General features: G+C 44.1%; 1 protein-coding gene across 10 annotated transcripts in view; it reads left to right on the top strand.

Annotated features, from left to right (window-relative positions):
* Positions 1–18,781, top strand: part of PLPP4 (phospholipid phosphatase 4) — a 154,178-nt gene that overhangs the window by 55,769 nt on the left and 79,628 nt on the right. For 4 of the 10 annotated variants that reach the window (XM_058435954.1, XM_032176341.2, XM_058435952.1 and 1 more), the window contains exons 3-5: positions 5,167–5,257; positions 10,086–10,149; positions 12,281–12,405. The exons of 3 other annotated variants lie outside the window; for them this stretch is intronic. In XM_058435954.1, the coding sequence (XP_058291937.1) occupies positions 5,167–5,257; positions 10,086–10,149; positions 12,281–12,405 (280 nt within the window). Of the gene's footprint in view, positions 1–2,223; positions 2,387–5,166; positions 5,258–10,085; positions 10,150–12,280; positions 12,406–18,781 lie in introns of all 10 variants that reach the window. 3 more of the 10 variants (XM_058435953.1, XM_032176343.2, XM_058435956.1) reach the window with 3 other exon arrangements.

Here is an 18,781-nt window from a genome sequence, read left to right as displayed (position 1 = left end):
AGCAGGTGGGGATGACTCACTTTCTGAGTGCAGCACTGGCCAGGAATTGGCGCCCCTTCCTGTGTTGATTCATGGTGGATGCTGCATAACTTAGTTTGTCATTTAGGGTATGGTCAGGGTGCCTGGGAGAATTAGCCTCCCTCTTCTCTCCCCAACCTCCTCCTGCTACTCAAAGGTGCACACTACTTAGATCTAAGGGTGCAGGTGGGCTTGAACTGAAAATGCACCAATCCTATGTGTCTGGTGACAAGATCCTGATACCCTTTTAACAATCTTTTCCAGAAAATAATGAAATACTAGTCAACAACCAGCATTTGCCGGATGCTAGCTCTCTGTTGGATCCTGTTGGTGGGCAGTTGGTGTGGGCTCCACAGTGGCCTACCAGGGGTCAACTCCCAGCTTTGCCACTCACTAGCTATGCAAATTTGGAAGATCACCTCCCCTCTTAGCACCTTACTTTCTTTATCTGTGAAAGGTGTCTTTAAGAACATGTCCCATCAAGCTCTAGAGAGCATCAAACGGGGGTGACAGACCTTTGGCACTTCACCTAGTGTGTGGCACCTAATCAGCATTCCATAACTATTAGTGAATTGAAATCCTGCCAATAATACTTGCCATGGATATTATTATCATCATACCCATTTATAGATAAGGAAACTGAGAATCAAAGAGGTTAAGTGACTTCCTCAAGGACAAAGAACAGATAAGTGTCAGGAGCTAGGGCTGAACTCACCTCTCCTCAATCTGAGTCCATTCCGCACATTTTTTTTTGGACAGAGCTCTGCCTTCCCAGCCTGTGGAATACATACAAAACTAGCCACATTCCAGATCCTGCTTAATGATACACATGCTATCTCTTTATGTGGGCACTGTGCAGTACAATTAGTAACTTTAAAGATGGTGTTCAATATATAATCTCTGCCAGCCTCAGTTTCCACATCTGTAAACTAAAGCTTTTGGGCTAAGGGAATCACCTAGATTCAGGACTCCAACCCAGGAGCACGGCAACCCAGTCTGGGACTCTTGGTCCCACTAGCTGTGTGCATTTGTGTGTTCACTCATCTGAGTTTTAGTTTGGTTATTTGCACAATGGGAATAATATTTTCCATAATAGAGTAGTTAGAAGATTGGAAAGTGTGAGGAAAGTCCTTAACACATAGTAGGTTCTTAAGATATGACAGCTGTCACTGAAATTTCTATGGCTTATCTATGACCTGGGAACAAGCCTCCTTACCTTTCCTTTTTAACTTGGAAAAAAAGCATGCACTATATTTTATTTAATGTTTACTTTCTAGGGTAGGAACTGTCTAACATTGTGGTCAAAAGTGCAGAGCCTAATTTAGATGGTCTGGGTGCAAATCCTCATTTTACCACTTGATTAGTTATGTGACTTCCGGCAGATTGCTGAACCTCTCTGTGCTTTATTTTCCTATGCATTAAGTAAGAAGCCTTTTCCACATAGGATTGCTGTGAGAAGTGAATGAGTTAATTTGCATGGGGTGCCTAGAATAGACCATAGTCTTTAGTAAGTTCTCAATACATGTTAGCCTTTGTTATTCTAACGTAGGTGTGTACATTCAGCAGCCCCATACTCATAACAGGTGAGCAGAACTCAAGTCCAAGAAGGGTTCAATATGTTCTCTGAATTCTGCAGCAGTGTTTGGCTGCAATTCTGTTTTCTCTCAGGTCTCATTTAATAAGCTTTGACCACTCCCCATCTTCCTACCCTGGGCTCATCCTAGGATTTCCTAGGATTTGATTCTTTTAAAATTAGCCATGGAAACATTAACAGAAGAGAAAACAATACCAAGGGAGATTTTGCTTGCTCATGTTTTTCCTCCACCTCTGCCCATGTGTGGAGGTACAAGGGACCATCCCCACCTTACGTCCCTCTGTCCATCTTCATCTGCTCCCCTGGCCCGGGCAGCAGAACCTCAGCTACCAATGGCCTTTGTCCAAAGAGTAGAATGCTTATGCACTGGCCTCGATTCTATCTGCTTTGCTGAGTAAAAGTGAGGTGGTGGGGTGCTTACTCTCTTCATTCCTCCTTTACCCAGTTCAGAGGTGTTTTGCCCCAGGAGGAAGATGTTTTCCTAATGTGTTGGCTTCCGAAGTTCACCTCTTAATTCCAACTTTCATTAAAAAATGTTTGTATACAAGGGGGTAAATGATACATGTAACTATGTCTCTATCCATCCTGATTCATGGACTGTGCTGCCCAAGGATATGGCAGATACATTTCCAGGAGAAGAATGAGACACCGGGGCCCATTGCTTTTAGGATGAGAGGAGGAAACAAGCCACATCTTGCAATCACACAGACACCTCTGCTGCAGCAACTCTGGGGTGGGAACCATGGCACTTTGACGGCTGCATTCCCTTGCCTGGTAAGCCCTTGATGTGGGGAGCCTTGGGCCCTCCTAGGTGCTTAGCATTGGCTCAAGAGCAGTTGATAGTGGTCCTAGAAAAGATACACCTAGGAAAGTTGCAGCATGAGTTAAATTAAGTCAAGCCTTGTTGGGGAAGTGGGGGTGAGGGTCCAATTAGTAAGAGGCAAGTTGAGGCAGGGAGCAGTTCTAAAGGAGACCGCTGGGTCATCAGGCCACGAGCTTGGAGTCATTGGGCAGCTCTAATGAATTCTTCAGCCTGCACACCTGGCCTTGATCCTGAGCACCTCCCACCTGGCACCCACATCTCCTATGTGGGCAGTGACTTTCTGCTCTGGAATTTCCTTTGGAAGCCTCATTGGGAAAGTCATCCCAACTCATATTTTTTTCTGGGGTTTCATTGTTGCCTAACCTTAAATTATACCAGCTGGGATTGTCTTGAAATGTTTCCTTCAGAACCATGTTGTTCTCCTATATAAACGCTGACTTGGTGGAGTCATTACTGGGTCATCCACTATTTAGTGAGTTGCTTTCTCCTCTTTGGGAGCACATTGCCTGGTCTGTATGCAGTGCTTAAAGGGACAGAAAACAGGAAGGTAAGCTGGTAGCCTTCATGTTTGGATTTGGAGAAACAAGGACTTCTTTGGTCTTGACCATAACATTGGACTTTAGTAAATGGTGCTTCAGTTCTTGTTCTTTAAGTGCTAAATGCATGAGTCAAAAGTCTAAGGCATAATTCTCAATCATCAGCATCAGTACCATTTGAGATACTGTTAAAAATGTACATTTCTGGGCTGGGCGTGGTGCCTCATGCCTGTAATCCCAGCACTTTGGGAGGCCGAGGTGGCGGATCACGAGGTCGGGAGATAGAGACCATCCCGGCTAACACGGTGAAATACAAAAAATTACTGGCTTGGTGGGGTGTCTTTAGTCCCAGTAGTGGGAGCTGGGCAGAGGAAGGGTGAACCAGAAGGCGGACTTGAAGTACATTTCCAGACCAGCTGTATAAGCATGTTTGAGGAAATCAGTACTTTAACAAGCCGTGTAGTTATTTAGGTGTGAGAGCTGCCCAATAACTTATGGCATGGACTTACTGGACCTCTTAACTCAGCAGTGTTGCCCTTCTGAATAGTCCCCAGGGGAATCCTCTGCTTTCTCTGTAGCAGTTCTGAATCTCCTCTCATGCATCTGCCCTTTAGCACCTGAATACCCTCCACGGTGGCAAGACTTGCTTATTTGACTTTTAAACAGTCTAAATCATTCAGGGCCACAGCTGAATCATCAAACTGGTTACTACCACTTCTGGTCAGAAAGAAATGGTGGCAGGTAAGGAGAGGGCTTTTTTCATGTCTCATACAAATGGCCTCTGAAGACAGTTCCCAAAGAGGAGTCCCGGAGATAATTTGAGCTCTAGCAGTCTGGTTGTAGTAAAGTTGTGGAGCATCTAAGCCTGCATTCCTTTGGTTAAATTCTGTTTTTATAAAAGAAGAGCTCTTGGTCAACATGGTGAGACCCCATCTCTGCTTAAAATACAAAAATTAGCTGGGTGTGGTGGTGCACACCTGTAGTCCCAGCTACCCAGGAGGCTGAGGCAGGAGAATTGCTTGAACCCAGGAGGTGGAGGTTGCAGTGAGTGGAGATCACGCCACTGCACTCCAGCCTGGTGACAGAGTGAGACTCCATCTAAAAAAATAAAAAATACATTTAAAAAAGAAGAGCATCTTCCAGCCATGCCTTAGTCCCATCAGGAAGCCCCTCTCCAAAAAGTGATGTCTTACTAGAGCAGAGAGAGAGATTTCCAGAATTGTGAACACTATTGGTCAACAGTTACACCCCAGCCTTCCCACCACTGACTGCTAGGCCAATTCTGGATTTGTGAGATGTTCTGTCTCTTCTGATATTGTTATCCTGAGATGTTATAGTCATGAGGAAGTAACATAAATGCCTTTTATATGGTTAGTGGAAGGTTTAAAAACAATTTACTAATTACGGAAAGCTGGAATAAAGACTCAATATGGGAATGGAAACCTTGTCCCCAAATCCTAGCCTCGCCCCTCTCCAGTTGCATGTTCCCAGGCACATCACCTAGTCCTCAAGCCTGGAGGAGGCAGTCACAGAGTTATCATGAGGATATAAGAGGCTCCTGGACTTGATAGTACCTAGCATGGTTTCCTCCTCACAGTAGGTTTTGTAATGAGTGTTGGTTGCATCTGAATCCCACCAGTTTAACGCATTAAGTCTGAGTTGAGCATCTGTGTGGAGGAAAGGGGATAGAGGAAGGGAAGAGGAGAGTCTTTGTACAAACGGACTAAACTCTGCTTTGCAGAAGAGATAAATATTCAACAAAAGAACACCAAAAGGGAATGAATTGATTGACTCTAAGTGAGTCTCAAATGCACTCATGTTTCCAGAGAGATAGGAGTGGGAGGCCAAGGGTTCTTCACCCTTCCACAGAGGAGAGCATGAGGGGAATTACTGGCAGACATGATTCATCGTAATTATAGACTATTCTTTTCCATTTAAAAAGTCACTACTTTAAACATGGCTCTCAGCAATTACAAATCAGTTATAACCTACAATCAGATCTTCCATTTTTAAAGTCTGTGTAGTCTCTAAATACAGACATACATCATCTTTTTTGTTTGTTTGTTTGAGGTCAGGAGTTCAGTGAGATTATTCAACCAGGGAGTCTAAATGAAGCTAACGGGAACTAATTATCAACCAGCCCTTCTGATAGCAAACTGATGTCCTCATAAGGGATTGTTTGTTATTTCTTCCAGGCAATTTCTTTCCTCACACCCTTGGCTGTTATTTGTGTGGTGAAAATTATCCGGCGAACAGACAAGACTGAAATTAAGGAAGCCTTCTTAGGTAGAGTATTCACAGTTCCTGCTTTAGGGAATGGGGCTGACCTTAATTAGATGATCACATTTAAGAAATCTCAGTTACACCCAACTGATTTTTTCTTTTGGTCAAATTAAGCTGGGGAGGAACAAGATAAGATAAAGATAAACTTTAAGCCCAAAGAAGAGCCAATGTGAGGTCCTAAATGAAGGATGTTCAGAGACCGCCTACTGTCGCTGTCCGTTGTGCTGAATGCTCGTAAAACCCCATACACACCAGAGAGCTGTGCTGCTCAGGCACAGACTCCGGGTAGCTCTTGGCAGTAAGGCAAAGTAAATCTAAAACTTTGTTGCCTCCGACTGTCCACTCTCACATTTTTGGCTAATAGGCCCACGTTGTGGGCAATTCAGAAATCAACCACTGACTCCTCGACCAAACACTGTTGGCTAGAGGCAATAATAGGCAAATGCGGGTGTAAAATAAAATAGATATTACAAACAAGCTCTATAACTCATCTTAAGTTTGAAGACATTTTGGTAGTTAAGTGTTCATTATTATGTGAAGAGTGCTATGATCTTTGTCATTGATTATAACATCATTGTTATAAATTCTTCCCAAGCCGAGCCATGTCTGCAAGGGAGAAGAATTTGACATTTCAGGATTAAATGTGTTTTTCTGGTCTTCATGTTAATCAAATCCTGAGTAAATGACAGCATTAAGAGATAGCCAAAACGACTTGGCTTGTTTAGCAAACAAAATAAACTAACCTGTAGCCAGGTTTTCAGCTTTTTGACCATGAGAAAAACCAAATCAGGTTGATTTTTTCTTTTTTTGACACGTCAGCTAAAAGTTACCCAAATCCTCAGCCCAAATTTTGTTTTTGGTATGCTATACGGACTTACCATTCAATGGGATAGTAAGTCTGGAAAATGAGAGCCTTCACTTTAGGGTGTGTTTGTTTGTTAATTATCGGGCTTTGGGGAAATGAAAATGTAGCAAAATATGGTCCTCCCTTTTCCATGGTAAGGGAGTGAGTGTGAGAGCTGCATCTAGGGGGTGTGGGACAAGCAGCAGCTTCTGCCCTAAAGCAGCACAGAGAACACTTCCTATATAACCAGGCTCCTATTAGGCCTTATCTACCTGAAAGGAACAGAATCCCTCTCAAATTAGCTCAAATAAATTAGGGGTTTAATTACAGGGCTCTGATAAGCAATCTCACAGACATCCAAGAAAAAGGGGGAAAAGTTCAGAGGCATCTCACAGGGACTGGAATGGGGAGCTGGGCCATCAGGAGGGGAGACCTCCCTCTTGGCTCATGACCACTGCAATGTGCCTTGCCTCTTGTCATCACACTCCCAGCCTGATTCCTCTGCCTCAACTTTGTTTCTGCTGCCCCATGTCTGGTTTATGTGAGGCTTGGGCTTGCAGTGGTGGTGATTTCTGCCACAAATCTGTCTGCCTGTTCAACTTCGATGCCCACCCACCAAGCTTCACTGTGTTTCTTGGTCCAGACTTCCTAGACAGAGTCTCTGGCTCAGCTCATTTCTCCAGCCTGGACACAGAAGCCATGAGTCCCTGGCCAGCCTGTCCATGCCCTCCCTCAGGTCAGGTGTGTACTGCAGGCTGCCCTTGCGTGGCTTGGACTTTTGGTCACAGGTTTCAGTCTCCTCAGCTGAGGTGGAACAAGGTCACATTCTCCAAGGATGCAGGTAGGTGTCCCTCCACACATGGCTTGAGTGGCCGGGCGGTGTTTGGATGGATATCACCATAGTCTCCAAAAAGTGCTGTTGGGAGCCCCCTCAGTTCATTTGGAAATCCCTTTAGTTCATTCTTTATTCTAGTGGCTCCCCTGGCATGGAGTCTCAATATAAGTGACTGTGGGTGAGAACTGTCTTTCATGGTTATGGTTCTCACTGTCAGCTGGGTTTTGGAGTGCAGCTGCTGTCACAGCAGTAAGTAGCTCACAGTTGCCTTCTCCAGACTTTTCATTCTCAGCTAAATCTCCCTTAGGGTGACATTTCAAAACTGAACATCATACTCTGTCTCCTATATGTTAACAGAGAAGGTGGAATTATTGGATGTTCTGTTTGCCTAAATAAATGACAGCCTGCCCTACAAAAATGATGAACAGCCTCCCATTGTGTGTAGAGTTTTTTTTTTAATCACTACTTTTAGGAAGCAGCCTTGGAAGTAGGGGGTGGGAGTGGGTGATCTTTAAAAGCCAAGGACAGAAAACTGGGTGTAGATTTTCCAGTGTTGTCTGGAATTCAGGACTCTATCGACCAGGAGGTTTAGTTCTCAGCATGCTTCTTTACTCAGATGTCTTCGGCAGACTTTAACCCAGGCTTCCAAACCTGGATCCCAAGTGCTGCCCTCATCTCCAGGTAAACAGTGGCCATGTTTGTGCATCTGGCATTGGATGAGAGGAGTGAGGTTTGCCCCATGCAGCATTGGGCTTTTAGGAATTCAGGCTGCAGAACAGTCAGGTCTGTATAATAGAGAACTCTGTTATAAAAGCACGATAGTGCTGAATTTCCTACAACAACAAAAGTAACAACAAAAGCCCTCTAATCCCCTGGAATGCTTATAACCAGTAGCGTCTTGAGTACAGGCTGCTTACAAGCCGACTCACGGGACATGTTGCTTTGAAATTTTTTATCAGACACAGTATGGTTTGTCTTTTTGACTCTTCTCTCAAACCCACAGTGCTGTGGGATGCTGTGAAAAGAGAACAGCCCTTATGAATCAGACCCACTGGGTTATTGTTAATGAACAAGTATTCCTGATGGGGGCCATTTATTTTCCTGTTTGTCCAGCCTTTCATGGGTCTGATCCCAGCACAGCCTTCTCTCTGGTATCAATGAGGGGCTCCTGCATTGATCCCTGGAGGGTTGTGCTATTCCAATAAAAATATTAAGCAGTTTGGGTTCCTTCTAGAATGCTGAAATGACCTCCATGTTAAATATCATCACCAGCTTCCTACCTTTCTGTTTCCTTCAGGTGTTTGGATTAGACAGGAAAGGTGCCAACTGTAGGTGGTTATATCATATCCATACATTTTCCAGCTCAGCTATTTCGGACTTTTTAAAGAACTGCTCTGTGCTGCGATAAGCCCACCAGGCTCAGAGGCTGGGGAAGTGATCCATGTGGCTGTGTATGAAGTTCACCAAGATTTACGTGGGGCGATAGGGAATTGGCTAGGGATGCTTGTTCCCAGAGAGGCCATGCTAGGACCAGGATGAGAATGAGTCCAGCCCCACTGGGAAAACAGCAGTGAGCGTGGCAGGCCAGCCCTAACAGAGAAAAGACCACAGTAATTTTGCAGCAATCTCACAACCCGTTAATTATCAGGGTTTGTGGAGAGAATATGGCAAAGATATCCCAGACAATTTGCTCTCCCCTCTTGGAGACAGGCCTCTCCACAGCGCTCTGAGCTTGCCAGAGAGAAGGGAAGTTGGCATTTGAGGAAGGAAGGATCTATGTGTTCGGAATGCAATCAGTGGATCTTTCCAAGTTCCCTCATATTCAGTTCCAATTTCTGCACCCCCATTGCATGCTCAGTGTTTTAATGGCAGTGCTGTGCGGCTGATTCACGCTTTGCCCTCCAAGTCTGTGGCCTGTCCCTCTTTTCTGCCACACTCAGATATGGCCAGTTGCCCCCATCTCACACTTAGGTGATTTGTTTCCATTTGACAAGGATGTTCATTTGAATGTGTCCCTCCCATTCTCTCTGCTTCAGATAACTTGTTAAAAGCAGGTGGGTTGTGTTCCCATCTCCGTGGCTCGTACTCTTAGTGACCATGTTGGCCATTCCACAGTACTTTCTGCTCATAGAACAACACATTTGTCTCTCTCGATGGGCCGTGAATTGCCCTAGGCAGCTCCTTCCTGAAAATGCCCTCATTCACTGCTATATTCTTATATAAATCTCAGCTAGTATCGAACAGTTAATATTTGCCAAAGGGAAATGGTAGCTCACATGCTTTATTATTCAACAAAGCACTGGAATGGGGCATCAATAGGTTTGTATTGCTTCTGTGAGGCATTTGACCTTCTATCACATTGATGGTGATGACTCTGCCTTTTACGCACTCTTGATAAACCACAGGAGAGAAGTGCAAGATTTTTGCAGTGAAAGCTCTGTGACTCATGTTACCTGCCGCCTTCGGGACAATCTGTGCTGCACCTGGCAAAGTCTTCCCAAACTGTTTGGAGAAAGTCCCTGTGCCCTGTATGGTCAAATAATGTATCCCAGAAGTTCTTGCTGTTTTAGATGGCAAAAAGCACCGCCTGGGCAGACCTTCTCCAAACCCAGTGAGGCTTTTGGACTCTGCGCCTTCGCAGAAACAGTGATTTCTTTGATAACAAATGGACAGCTGTCGGCCGGTGATGGGTCAATAATGAGATAATTGCCGAGTGGGAATGTCCTTTCCAGCAGCCGCTCTGATTAGAATTATGCCTGAGAAGGTTGCCAGGAGGAAATAAAAAAATTATGTTTCTTGCTACCAGTAAAAGAAATTCTACATGCTGTGGTATTAAATCTGTTCATATCAGGCCAGAAAATGATAGATGAGCTCCTCTGTGATTGTGACAATTTCAGTCAAGGAGGAGAGATAAATTTCATGTCACAGGGGCCTAGGATTTTATGAGTCACTCTCCAAAGTCCTGGCATAATTATATTTTGCTCTAGCAACCCAAACGTATCTCTGTTTTCAAAGTATTCATTCATATTTCTATGGTCATTAAATAGTATTATAGTATTATAATGTAACAGTGATGATGATGATAATGATGATGATGATTTTGATTTGAGAGCCAGCTTGCTATTTTTCTGTCTGTTGGTTTTGTTTTGTAGCGGTGTCCTTGGCTCTTGCTTTGAATGGAGTCTGCACAAACACTATTAAATTAATAGTGGGAAGGTAAGTTCCAAGAAGAATGAAATGGTGACTTAGACTATCAAGGTCATCTATATAGGAAGCGGAGCCAGAGGACACTGGATGGGACAGATTTGAGCTCATCTAGTCTCCCTTAAATCGTTGTCCTTCTGAGCTTTCCATCCTTAGCACAGATCTTTCCTTTGAATTACGAACTCACTATTTTAGAAAGCAGATCAGTAGCAAGGAAGTGACCACTGACCATACTTTCTTGTGAGACAAGCAGATCACTGTCAAGGAAGGGCCACTGACCATACTTTCTTGTGGGACAAATCTCACTGCTGGCGTTTTCAGATCCTTCCCCTGCCAGCCCAGGGCCTTCCTTGACACCCATTCACTTGTCAGTTTTGGCCTCTAATAAATAAGTAGGATTACTTACCTATCATTCTCTTCAGGAAGAGACATATGGATTGGCATTTGAGCCTTGGGGCTTATGGCACATTTCTCTTACTGCCCCTAGAAATGATTTCTGTTTTCCATTTATCTTTCCTTCTCTTCTGACTGCTCTCTCTGGTGAAGAGCTGGTCTCTACAGACATGAGCAGTCAAAACATCTAAATTCAAGACCTAACTAACTCTAGCTGGCTGTTGGCCTGGGACACACTAGATCCCCTCTTAGAACGTTAGTATTTATTTTATCTACTGGATGCAGGCCAGGGACTGAGGGGGCAGGAGATAGATAAAAATCAGGTAGTACATGGCCTGTTGCTGCTGTGTTCCCTTAACTTTGTGTGCCCTGATCAGTGCTCACTCTCAGGCCTCGCCCCTCTGAGGTTCTGGTGCATTAGGTGGACATCCATACTTGGAGAAACACTGGCTGAGTACCAGAGAGACAGTACCCCAGCTGTTCTGGTAGACTGCTTAGGCCCCACCTGAGTTGCAGAGCTGAAGGACCAGTGATCAAGACTGTGACCTGGAGTGCTCAGAAAGCAGGCACTGTGTTTCCAACATTAGCTAAGCTTCACCCGTGGTAGGTGCTCAGCAAATATTAGTTGAGTATGAATGTGAGGTGATATGCCATCACCCACCTGTGTGAGGACCCTCATTCGAGTGAGGCAGTAAAGCATGGGGTGAAGTGTGTCAGCATGAAGATCCAGGCACTGGTATTCAGAGCTTGTCCTTGCCACTTACTGGATATGTGTGACCTTGAGCAATGAAGAGCCTTCATTTTTGCACCTGTAAAATACAGACAGCTCCAGGCTCTGCCTCAGGGTTCTCCTAAGGATTATATGGCACAGTGGGTGTGTGGAGCTTAGCACTGTGTCTGAAGCCCAGTAAGCACTCAGGACTTCCTGCAGCTGTGATTGCTGCAGGAGGCTCGACTTCAGGCCCAGGGCCACCCCATGTGCCTCTAGAGGTCTCTTTCCCATGTCCTAGACCAGAGAGGCCAACCTGGGGCACTGTGTCTTCTGCATCATGGAGCTGGGTGTTCAAGGTCTCTCAGTGAGGCCAGGTGAGGCCTGCCATTTCAGGAAGGGCAAGTGGCCACCCAAATTCAGGATATATGGACACGAGGAGCCTGGAGTCTTGGATCCCAGAGGCAACCTCTGAAATAGATCAAGCAGCAGAGTGGTAGATTAATACGATTACTTATTTATTGTTCTCTTCAGGATGAGACCTATAGATTGGCATTTGAGCAATCCATGCCAATATCCAACAATAGAGCTGTAGATCAAGACAGGAAGTAACTTTTAGTCCACGGGTGGCATGAAGCCTTCCTTTTCACACCTGTCAAACAAGGAACTTGGGCCAGAGGACACTGCTTAGGTGCCTCCTGTAAGTCATGTCACTCTATCCTCAGGACCTCAGCTTTGGGTCAGTATTGATTTCCCCCTTCTACAGATGTGGAAACTGAAGCTGGGGGAGACCAAGTGACCTTCCCAAGGTCATAAAGTGAGTACGTGATATGTGGGAGCGCCAACTCAGATTTCTCTGACACCAAAACCTGAGCTTTTCCCCAAACGGCTGTGTCTAGAGTATTCCGTGGGGAGCTCCAGTGTTGACAGCCAAGGGGGCTGAGGAATGAGCTGGGGGCATTGGGGAGTTGGGAGGGTCAGCCTGGGGTCATTTGTGATGGCAGCATTTTATATTGAAAATGTCCATGGTGTCTTTTGTAGACCTCGCCCCGATTTCTTTTACCGCTGCTTTCCAGATGGAGTGATGAACTCGGAAATGCATTGCACAGGTGACCCCGATCTGGTGTCCGAGGGCCGCAAAAGCTTCCCCAGCATCCATTCCTCCTGTAAGTTCATGGCTGGGATGCTCTTAATGCCCCCAGTCATGTTTCCTGCTCACTGTCTTTGGGAATTTAGGTGCAGAGAAAAGCACTGGTACGGGAATGTTAAGCGCAGTTCATTTTTCTTCACTTTACGGTGTTTGGCTTAAAAACAAGATTATTCAACAGGAAGTAATAAGCCTGGGATGAGGCTCTGGAGCTTATAAAACATTGTATGTGATGCTTTCATCAGCTTGGCAGAGCGTAACATGTGATGCTTTACCCCTGCACAGTATGATTCAAGACAAGGGAATTCTCTATGCTCCCTGGGACCCTCCATTGTTTAAGTCACTGTTCTCTCTATTTCTTCAATTCAGGTGTTGCGTGTGTGTGTACACAAATATATAGCACATATGTGTACATATATACATATACATACATATGTACATGCATATACATATACGTCCCCCCCATGCCTACGTCCCCCCATGCCTCCAGTTTATAGTCTGACTATAGATGTGTGAACGCCTTAAAACAGACTTAATACTGTGAATCAGAAGCAGTGCAGTGTAGCTGAAAAGGACACAGGTCTTTGAAGTCTAACAAACCCTGGCTCTGCCAGGTATTAGATCTGTGACTTCACCTCCCTGTGCCTCAGTTCCTGCTGTGTAACATGGGAATAAGAATGCCTCCATTATTGGTTGGAATGAGGATTAAAATAAGTGGTGATGATCGCTCACATTTCTGGAGCAGCAGCTATGCCAAAATGGTAACATGAATTATCTTATTTAATCCATGCAATATATGTAAAGCACTTAGTATTGTGACTTTCAATAAACAATAGTTATCTTCATGATTATTGATTATCAGAGCTGAAGTTTCCTGAGCATTCTGGCTTGTGTTGTCATCCATCCGTCAGTTCATATTGCATGACTCAGGTGCCAGGCACTGTGCCAGGCATGGGGGATGCAAAGATAAATAAGATGCAGCTCGTGTCCTGGGGAGTGCCCAGGTAGTGACAGATGGTGTATTTAAGTTGATGATTCCTAGGATAATTGGAGAACTACGGTCACAGGTGACTATCTTGAATAGGACAGGCTCTTCTCATGATGCCAAGTCCTTAATTCTCCCACAAGTCTGATTATTATTTACCTTTAGCAAGCCTGCTATTTTAGTCTCTTTTTTCCCTAAATACCTGAGACACATCCTACTAATGCTGAATCAAGAAATAACTGAACGCTGTTTCCTGGGGAGTGGCTGTTGAACATGTTGCTCAGAGCCGTCGAAGACTAGGGCCTGTCAACGAGACATTAGCTGGGGGCAGACACTCTAAGTGAATCACTGTCAACTTGCACAACAACCTACCAGGTGGGGGATTGTCCCAGTTTTACACATAAGGGCACTGAGGATCAGGCAGGCTTGGTAACTTGTCTAAGGACACCAGCTCTGACGGGAATAGCTGTAGGTACCAGCTGGAGGAATTCCTGCTGTCTTGGGACTTTCAATGATCAAATACAACAAAACATTTACAGTCCATGTTTACTTAAGTAAATAACGAATTTTCTTCTCTAGTTTGTTGGAAACTGTGATGAGTTGAGTAGTTGCCTCCAAACAGATACGTTTAAGTCCCAGCCCCTGGAACGTGTGAGTGTGACCTTATTTGGAAAAAGGGTCTTGGTTGATAATAATATGACATTGTAGACTAGAAATTTGCTAAGAGAGTAGATTTCAGGTGCTATCATCACAAAAAAATAAAGTAACCATGTGATGAGATGGATATGGTAACCTGTTTGACTGTCGTAATCCTTTCACTATGTGTATTTTTATTTGAAAGAATGAACACTGTTTTACGTGCCAAAAAAGAAAAACGAAAAGTAAAAGGATCTTGGCGGATGCAATTGAGTTCAGATCTCGAGATGAGATCATTCTGGATTTAGGGTGAGCCCTAAGCCCAGTGGTAGGTGTCCTTATAAAAGAAAGGCTCGGCCAGGTGCAGTGGCTCACGCCTGTAATCCCAGCACTTTGGGAGCCCAAGGCGGGTGGATCATGAGGTCAGGAGATCAAGAACATCCTGGCCAACATGGTGAAACCCCATCTCTACTAAACACACACACACACAAATTAGCTGGGTTTGGTGGCGCATGCCTGTAATCCCAGCTACTCAGGAGGCTGAGGCAGGAGAACAGCTTGAACCAGGGGGTCAGAGGTTACAGTGACCCGAGATTGTGCCAGTGCACTCCAGCCTGGCAACAGAGTGAGACTCCATCTCAAAAAAAAAAAAAAAAAAAAAAAAAAAGCTCAAGGTTCTTATAGGCTCTAGCCATTCCTGTTACTTAAGGCAGAACACCCCTTTGGAGTTGCTTCCTCCCTAAATATGTTTTTTTTTCTCTATGCAGTCCCATTTTAAGTGAGCACCTGTTTTGGAGGCCTTGTAGTTACCAGCTGGAGGAATTCCTGCTGTATTGAGTTATTGTCTCCTTGTTTCCAGGGAGTCCCATGCTGGCATTGTTTAGAGGTACCTGGAATAGTATTCACCTGGGATCAGCTCCCATCTGCTCTCCATCTGTCTCCTGATAGGGTCACTAAAGTTCTCTTAGATTTTTTCTCCCTTTGTTCTCTTCTCCTTTCCTTCTCTTCCTTCTTTCATTCCTCCCTTCTCCCTCCTGTCACTTTCTGTCCTCCCAAAGACATGGTGCTGAATCTTAAGGGGCTTCAGAAATTAAAAGCACCTAAGAAGTGAAACGCTAAGGAAAACCTTAATACTGACTTCTAGAATGGTTGGTAGGGGACTGTAGCACAATTTACTGTCTACTGTTGCATTTGAACTTGGGAACGAAATAGCTGTCATGTGAATATCTCAAGCTGTCAGACTATTGGACCTCAGAGATTAGAAGCTGGACCCCACAAAAATGTTGATTTTAGATGCACACCCTCCCTTCCAACCACCAGGAAGCATTTTCTGACATGGCTGGCTCTCGGCTGCCTTGTCAAATGGGTGGCTGACATCTGATCTGTGCTAGGCAAGCTTTTTGGCAGAGGCAATTATATCCTTTGCTTATGATGCTACTTAAAATGTTACACATTTTTACTACTTGGCAGACACAGAATTCTACCCAGTCTGTAGGCTTTGATGGTAGTATTTTCATTTATTTTCTCCTTTTTTTAAATGACAGGTTAGTGATTGGCTTGAAGGGAGTGCCATATCCACTTAGAAAAACCACCGGTGCTGTTTTCTGAATTTCTTAGTATCTAATAAGAAGCCTAGTAGCTGATGTGACTGCTCCTCAGAGGGGGTGACCTAAGTGGACTCCCATTTTGATATAAACACTTTTTTTCCTTAAAAAAATCAATTTCATAGGCTGGACTTGAGTGACTGGGCAGGGGAGTTCTGGACTGAGGGATCTCCTAGACTAATTCTCCATGCTAGGTAGACTGGGTTTTGCTTCTGCTGTGTTTGCAGATAATTGGAGGCTGGAATGGAGTCCATGTCCTCATATCGTCCTTAGAACAGTTGGTTTTCTTTGAACTTAAGAACAAACATTGATTTCTTTTGGAAACAAAGGATCTTATTCTTAATCTACCATAAGCAGCCAAACAACGCTTGTCTGAAGGGCTTTTGTGTCAAACTCTCAGCAAACAGCAGTTCCCCATGGCAGCATTTTTATGGGGCTTGCTCTGTAAGGCAGCCTAAGCCACCCTTGATTGGAAAAGCAGAGACCACAATTTCAAAGAGCAAGTGATTTTCATCCAACCTAAAAGAAGCTTAGGCTTTAAAGTGGAGAAAGGCAGTGTACCTTCCCATAGTGCTTAAAGCAGGGATATTCTGAAAAGAGAATTTGTCTCTCAGAGCATAATCTCGATTTTTGATTGAGTACTGATTCAACTTCCAGAGAGAGGATAGATTTAAGAGAGAAAAATAGAAAAAACAAATTATTAATGCTAAGTCGAGGTATTAAGAAACTTCTTTCCCGTGACAATGGTGGGAATAAATAAAGCAATACTCTCGTCCAGGTGTCGGCGAATTACAGCATGCGGACCAAGTCCAGTGGCTGCTAGCTTTTGTAGGTAGAGTTTTACGGGAACACAGAGATGCCTGTCCATTTCCATGTTGTCTATGGCCTCTTTCACTTTACAATGGCCATGCTGAAGAGTTGCAGAAGAGAAACATGGCCCATAAAACTGAAAATATTTATTATCTGGCCCTTTACAGAGAAAATTTATTAACCTTGCAGTCGCCCATGCTCCAAACAGATAGTATTAAAAAGCTTTACTAAAGCAAGACCAGTGCACTCAAATTGTGCACATGAATGTTTCAATTTTAAACATTTTAAAACTCTATTACAGTATAAAATGGGGGCAGTTGTTGCTTGTGGAATACATTTTTTAAGTGACAGAGAAAGCCTAAAAGGTATGCCTGGCTGATGAAGATTCAACAGATGCTTCTTGAGTTTTCTCCGTTAGGTATGTACCAGGCTGAGCCCTTAGGGAGAATACAAGGGTGATCAGACATGGTCCACGTTTTCCTCCAGGATGAAGGCAAACACTAAGTGGTTGAACACCGCACTCTGGGATTGGGGAGCTGAGAATTCCAAGCGGGGGACAGGGAAAGCCTCCAGGGAGGAAAAGCCCTTTATCTTGTAGTTTCCCATAAATGAGTACGTACAAGTTACATGTTTTGAGATGTTTACTATTCTTTAGCTCATGTAGAATTCTAGGAGGAAAATCATTTCCATGCAGGATTCCAGTTCACACTGTGCTTGAGAAGTCTGACCACGTTCCTTTCCTTTGCTTTGTTTTTCTTTCTTTCTCTGGGACCTTTTATGGTCCTTTCTCTGTGTCTCACCATCTAAAGTCCACAATGATGTACCTTACCAGGGTTTGTTTTTGGTATTTATCGTTCTGCTCACTCTGTAGGTCTTTTTAATCTGGAACTTCGTGTACCTCACCTTTGTATTCCCCGTTTCTTCTCCCTGGAACTGTATTAGGCAGATGTTGAGTCTCCTGGACTGATCGTATCTTTTTATTATCTCTTCTTTCCTACTATCTGTGTCTTTGTCTTTTTTGTTCATCTGTCAGGGAGACTTTAAAATTTTTATCTGCTAAAGCTTCTACATAATTTTTATTATGATTTTTATATTTTTAATTTCCAAGAGCTCTTTCTTGAACTCTGATTAGAAAAATTGTTAACATCCTGTTTTTGTCTTTTTGGCTACATCATCTCTTACCCTGCTTTGTTTGCAGGTTTCATCTGTGCCCTGCCTTCCCTTTATTTGTGTGTTTTTGTATCTAGCTTTCCTTAAATATCTGGTACCTTTGCTGTATGTTGTTATTTAAGGTTGAATCATAAAGCTAATTGGGTAGGGCTTGTTAATTGGGCTTCACTGAGGGTGACTGGAGTGAGCTGGGTTTTCATTTGTTGACCTCCAGTGTTAGCGTCTGGCCTTTACTTTGAGGCTGTTTGATTCCCTAGAGGAGGCTCTTCATACTCCTGTCCGGTGTATGTGAACCTGGCGTTCTGGAAGCTGTGCAGAAGGGCATAGGCGCTCACAGGTCAGTTCTTAGTCTTTCACATCATCTCCCTATTTTCCATCTGTTTGTTCAGCCATGCCCTCTACTCATCTGTTTTTCCAAAACCAGAGCCTCAGATAGTTGAAACTTCTGTCTTCCTCAAAAGTTGGAAAGGGGATGGTTTCCTGGCTTTCAAGGACGTGTGGAAACCTGGAGAGTTTAGCTTCTCTTTATCGGCACTTTCCACCTACTTGCCTGTTTCTAGCCCCATAGTTCACCCCCTGCCTTCTGCAGTACCTGGTGCCTCTAGTTTCAAAGCTTTGCAGGGCCCTGCCTGGTGAATGGGCTGCCTCTCATCAGCACCACCTTCTGCAGGTGTGTAGATTGAGCTGTCTTCAGTTCTGCAAGTCAGTATCTACTTTGCCACCTGCTTCCCATCTTCATAGAGTGGTGTGGTGTTCAGGTGCTCCTAGATGGAGTGTGTGTTCTTGTTTGTATTAGTGAGGGCTCTCTGGAGAAACAAAACCAGTAGGATGTCGGTCTGTCTGTCTACCTATCTGTCTATTTGTCTGTCTACCTATCAATCAATCGTCAGTCATCTATCTATCTTAGCAATCAATCAATCGATTGATTTAGTTTAGGGAATTGGTTCATGAAATTGTGGTGGCTAGCAAGTCTAAAATCTATAGGGCAGGGTGGCAGGCTGGAAATTCAGGTAAGAATTGATGTTACATTGTTGACCCCCCAAATATGCAGACCAGCAGGCTGGAACTCAGATAGGATTTCTACACTGCAGTCTTTTTTTTTTTTTCTTTTTTTATTATTATACTTTAGGTTTTAGGGTACATGTGCACAATGTGCAGGTTTGTTACATATGTATCCATGTGCCATGTTG

The sequence above is a fragment of the Hylobates moloch genome, unplaced genomic scaffold (assembly GCF_009828535.3).
Source record: "Hylobates moloch isolate HMO894 unplaced genomic scaffold, HMol_V3 SCAFFOLD_3, whole genome shotgun sequence".
In the NCBI taxonomy this organism is placed as follows: Eukaryota; Metazoa; Chordata; class Mammalia; order Primates; family Hylobatidae; genus Hylobates; species Hylobates moloch.
The sequence above is the reverse complement of the archived record's forward strand: the minus strand, read 5'-3'. Positions and strand labels throughout refer to the sequence as shown.